General features: G+C 35.7%; 2 protein-coding genes across 2 annotated transcripts; one reads left to right on the top strand and one right to left on the bottom strand.

Moving 5' to 3' along the window:
* Positions 1-414: 414 nt before the first annotated feature.
* LOC121773425 (transcription factor bHLH112-like) lies at positions 415-2,266 on the top strand. The gene is made up of 5 exons (XM_042170284.1): positions 415-763; positions 954-1,320; positions 1,397-1,462; positions 1,540-1,605; positions 1,690-2,266. Exons 1-5 carry the CDS (start codon positions 600-602, stop codon positions 1,870-1,872), a joined length of 846 nt encoding a protein of 281 aa, XP_042026218.1. The 5' UTR covers positions 415-599; the 3' UTR covers positions 1,873-2,266.
* A 1,068-nt stretch (positions 2,267-3,334) lies between these two features.
* On the bottom strand, positions 3,335-4,676 carry LOC121773625 (probable NAD(P)H dehydrogenase (quinone) FQR1-like 1). Its single transcript, XM_042170519.1, has 4 exons — positions 4,541-4,676; positions 4,131-4,224; positions 3,789-4,051; positions 3,335-3,699 (listed from the first exon to the last, which is right to left on the bottom strand). The coding sequence occupies exons 1-4, from the start codon at positions 4,561-4,563 to the stop codon at positions 3,468-3,470; spliced, it is 612 nt and encodes a 203-aa protein (XP_042026453.1). The 5' UTR covers positions 4,564-4,676; the 3' UTR covers positions 3,335-3,467.
* Positions 4,677-5,465: the final 789 nt, after the last annotated feature.

Below are 5,465 nucleotides of genomic sequence, written 5' to 3'. Positions count from 1 at the left end.
CTAATTATAATAATGAATAATACACATCACTCCTAAATATACCAAATACACAAAGAATTCTACCCGAATCTCTATCTAATTAATTAGTGGTAGTAGTACTACTATATACTTCCTCCGCCCATAATCAATAATTTTTCACCAATTCACAAAATAATATCCTTTTATTTTCGATAATATAGCCTACCACTTTACTTTTTTTTTTCTCTTTCTCAATTTATGTACTTCAAATTATAATATTTCATTTTTTCCATTTATATTTTATCAATTTAAAGTTAAAATTCGTACGTGCCACTATTTATACTATTCTAATGAAGTATTAATTGTTTATAGTATGAATGTATTTCCGCATATTAATAAGCATAGTCTAATAATGAAAACATGTAACTCCAAATTAAAGTGTCGGGACCAGATTCCAATCCTTACCTACACCATTTTCTCATCTACAAACACATACATGAATGTATATATATAGCTAGAGCCACACCCTTCACAAGCCATACAATTCACTTCCCACCTCAAACTTAACAAGATTTCAAGTGTAGTACAGAAACAAAATCCAAAACCAAAAACCAAAAAAGTTGATCATATCAGCTGCATCCATGGCAGAAGAGGTCGGATTAAGCTGGTGGAATTCCCCCCAAAATCTCTTCAATTCGTCGCCATGTTCGCTAGGGAGCTTCGTTTGGCCCAAGCCCGATCTTCACCACCACAACACAGGAGTCGGCCTTTCGCCTCCGGATAGCTGGAATCATCAAGATATGCTGTGAGTAATATTTTATGTTTTTCTCTAAAAAAAGTTAAAATATTTATGCAACATTATTGATGAAGAAGGTTAATTCACAACTAACCCTAATAGAAAATTCAGTGTTTTTGGACTTGCCTGCAAAAAAAAGGTGGAATTATGTAAGCAGACACTTATATATCTATGTTTTTTTCCACTTGTCATTTTGCAGCGGAAAATCAGAAGAAAATTATTCCAATTTTCTACTCGATTCAAGCATGAATTATCGGCCTTCCAGCAAAGAAGATTCAAGTTTTGGTGAATCATATTCAACCTTGTTGCAGACTCTCTTCGACACTGATTCTCAACCCCTTCCATCTTCATTTGATCATCAAACTGTTTATGATCAGATGAATTCAAATGGATTTTTGGGTAAACCTAATGTTCGTCCGCTGCTGCAACCGCCGACTCATTTCTTCCAATCATCTCTCAGCAATCAGCAGCAGCATCAACAAGCCACAGCGGTGAAGAAAGCGAGTAACCAACCTGCGTATAAACGCCCGCGAATCGAAACTCCATCGCCACTGCCAACCTTTAAGGTACATACAGCTTTGTGAAAAACAAAATTGGACTTGAAAAAACAGAAGGTAACTTTTAGCTTTTTCTCTTCAACAGGTTCGAAAAGAGAAGCTCGGGGACAGAATCACCGCGCTCCAGCAGTTGGTTTCGCCTTTCGGAAAGGTAGCTTTGGAAATCATCATAATAAAAAGTTATACAATTAGTTTCAAGAATGCTAAGATTTTGAATTGAACTTTCAGACTGACACTGCATCCGTTCTCCACGAAGCGATCGAGTACATCAAGTATCTCCATGATCAAGTCCATGTATGTTTCAGTTTCAGTTTCAGTTTCATTTAATTCATAAAAAAAATATGTATAATTGATTATGTTTCTATGATTCAATTTCAGGGCTTAAGCACACCATACTTGAAATATGGAGCAACAACGGTCCCGTGCCAAAAGAGGAATAGGGATGAAGAAGGGGTGACAAAGGACCTCAAAACTCGAGGACTGTGCCTCGTCCCTATATCAAGCACCTTCCCCGTTGCAGCCGAGACGAGCTCAGATTTCTGGACACCAAGCTTCAGATAGATATCATGCCTATTTACACACCAAAAAAGAGACAATAATGTAAGATTTGGAAGTGGCAAGAATGAAGGCCGCTCTCCATTGTTGTTATACATGTATTCAAGAAAAGCAAGGAAAAGGTAGAGAGGGAAAAGGGACAATGCTGGGCCACATCTTTGAAAGAATGTTAGAACTAATCAATGTAGCATTCCATATAATTGTAATAAAGAACAATTGATCAAGAGGAAGTTTAGGAAAAGGGACTACTAAACTTCTAGACTCTAGTTTATTAGTAGTTTTTAAGGAGATAATTAATGTGCACTAAGAATTTCAATTCTTGCTTCTTTGTATTACTTATGGAGAGTTTGAATTATTATTTGTTAGTGGAGGATGTACATGTAAAGGGAGTTAGATAGCATCCCAACATACACCCATTTTCGAATTTTCCTACATCATTGAGATGATGGGGCAGCCTCTGATTATACCTACAATCCCATTATACTAATTTTAATTTCATATTTTAATATTTTGAATTATTTAGCATAAAATATTTTGAGATTTCAGATCAGTGGTGAGGGGTCATGTAACAATTTGAGTCATTGAGACAAAAGAAGCTTCACTGACCAAAAAAAAGAAAAGAATAAGATGAAGAAATGATGTATGATAGATGAAAATAAGAATATACGAAAAATGTCAAGGTCAAATTATCCGCCTTTGATTTCTTTTTATCCGAATAGAACATTACGCCATCTGTTTCATTCTATATTTGTTGTTTATTGATCAAATGTTCTCATGGTATCTAGCTCTCTCTCTCTCTCAATAAAAAAAGTACACTTAATTATGCTTAATTTTCTTGATAGTTGAAATCAAATTGTAAACTAATCATATGCTGATTCCAATCTAGTGGAGGAATTGATGTTCATTTACAAGTACAAAGTTAGTACTCTGATGTTTGTTGCACAGCATTTTATACATCATGTAATTAGAAGACGAAAAAGATCAGATCTTTGATGTGTGTGAATGAGACTTTGCTTTGAATTTATGCATTCTAAAGGTGTAAAAACTTTGAGATGGTACCAAATTTTTGTTGATGGTGTCTGTGGCATGTGCTTTCTAGCTAATCTCTTTTGTGAAGGACTTAAATATGATGGATTGATAGGAATTCTACCATACAAAGAAGCATAAGCATACGTTTACTGCTGAAAAGAATTGATTTTTATCTCGAATAAGGGCATGTTTACTTTAAAATCAGGAGAGAAGAAAAGGAAATTAAAAAGCATAATAAAAAGTAAAAGCATTGAGGCTTCATTGTGAAGCAGAGATTAAAGAAGACAAGCTTCATGCCACACTTTGCTTTTCTCTTACTTGCCTTGATTAATGCTTCAGCTGTTTTAGGCAATCATTCCTCATTATATTATTTGACTTCTTTGTCAAGTTTGGAACATGATCTGTAAATTCTGTTATCAGTTGATGTTTAGTGATAATGTTACTTAAAAAAACAAACTTTATTAATCTATGATGATGATTTCAAACATAAGAGTAATGTAACAACAAATGAAGTATAGTGTGACAAAACAGCAACATAATGTAGAACAACAAGTGTTGATGAGATGAGGAGATCAAGCAGATTGTTTGAGCTTCTTCGCGACAGTGGCAACGATCTTCCCTTGGTGGAAAGCTTGAGCCATCTCAATCTCGGAGGGCTGTCTGGAGCCGTCTCCAGCAAAGGTCCCCGCGCCATAGGGGCTACCGCCCTTGACCTGCTCCATCTCAAACATGCCAGCTCCAAATGTGTAGCCAATGGGGACAAAAATCATACCATGATGAGTCAGCTGAGTAATAGCTGTCAAGCTGCATAACAAACATATGATTTGAGGAGTGTTAGTACAAGTGAAGAGGGATTTGTTGGATTAGGTTGTGTTGATTTATCGCGTACGCACGCTGTGGTTTCTTGTCCGCTTCCTTGGCTTCCCGTGCTGTAAAAGATCCCTGCAGGCTTCCCGGCCAGCGCCTGAGTCCTCCACAAGCCTCCCGTTGCATCGAAGAAGGCCTTGAATTGGGCAGCCATCATTCCGAATCGAGTTGGGAAGCCAAAAATGAGGCCATCAGCTTCGGGAAGGTGGTCCGGGGTGATCACTGGGACATCACTCTTTGGTGGGGCGCCCATCTTTGCAAGAATCTCAGGAGAAAGAGTTTCTTCAACCTTGTTTCAATAACACAACATTCAAATTTAAGTAAATGAATGAAGAAGCTATTTGTTTGTGAAATTTTTTATGTCAAACCTGCCACAATTTGGCCTCTACTCCTTCAACTGATTCTGCTCCTTTCTTGATCTCTTCCGCGAGTCTCTCGACATGCCCGTACGTGGAGTAGTAACTGTCGGGGTTCAAACCATCCCACATCGGAAAATCAGAAAATGTGCAAGCAATATATGAATACTATATAAGGCCTTCTGAGAAGTGTGCACTATTGAATATAGCCCATATAAGATCTTGATAAAGATTTCAAATTTTGATTCTACAATGTATGTGAAAGTGAAAACACATCTGATCTATGACTTATATATGCATAACATAAAGAATCACCATATTTGGACAAAATCAGCATGTTTTCAATTGGGAAGTGTGCATCAAAGATCAGACAAATATCAAGAAACAGAGGATTCTGCAATGAAGAGAAGAGAAATACATACACTATGTAGACCTTGACTGCCATCGAACTAAAGGAGCTCACTGTCACTGTGTGTGGAGTTATTTGTTTATGGTGTGAAGATGATGAATAATGAGAGGAAATGGCGGTATATATAATTTCTAAAAGAGCAACCGTTGACTAAAGTAATTTGTTAGGCTTTGCCTAGAAAACTACACTCTGCATCTCCATCCCTATGTTTAATTATCATCAATATTCGTGGAATTTGAATTCTTCAATATGTCTAGTAATTTGAATTCTTCAATTCTTCATCATCATAACTTTAATTTTACAATACTAATTCCAAATTCCAAATGAATTCCTGAGTTTATTACGTTATTACTGCATTATTTATCACGCAGTATATATCTGACCTTATTACTCGCTGACTATTGCAAAAAAATATTACTCTCTCGGTTCCTTGTTAATAGAGACATTTCTTTTCGACACGGAGTTTAAGAATAATGTGTTACTAAATGGATGGTGAAAAAAGTAAGAGAGAGTAAAGCGAGAGAGAGATGAATAGAGAATAAAGTAAAAGAGTAATTACATTTTACTAAAAATAAAAATGACTCAATTAACTTGGAACTTCCCAAAATAGAAAAATGGCTCTATTAACATGGAACGAACGGAGTACTACTTCATCCATCACATACAGATAGGGCAATTTTGTTCTATAGTCATAAAAATAGTACATATCCATTTATGGGGTAGTGATAAAATGCAAACTCATAGTATATTGTATAAACTCCAAACTTTTCAACACAATATTAACATAACGTCAACACAGTATAAAATTTCAAGATTTTGATTTCAACACAATATCAATACAATGTAAACACAATTTTAACACAACATCAACCGTTGACATTGTGTTGACATTTTTTTTTGCTATTATTTTATCATCTGTTGATATTTTCTAACGATCC

Source organism: Salvia splendens, chromosome 17 (assembly GCF_004379255.2).
Source record: "Salvia splendens isolate huo1 chromosome 17, SspV2, whole genome shotgun sequence".
Lineage (NCBI taxonomy): Eukaryota > Viridiplantae > Streptophyta > Magnoliopsida > Lamiales > Lamiaceae > Salvia > Salvia splendens.
This window is presented reverse-complemented; position numbering and strand designations above follow the sequence as displayed.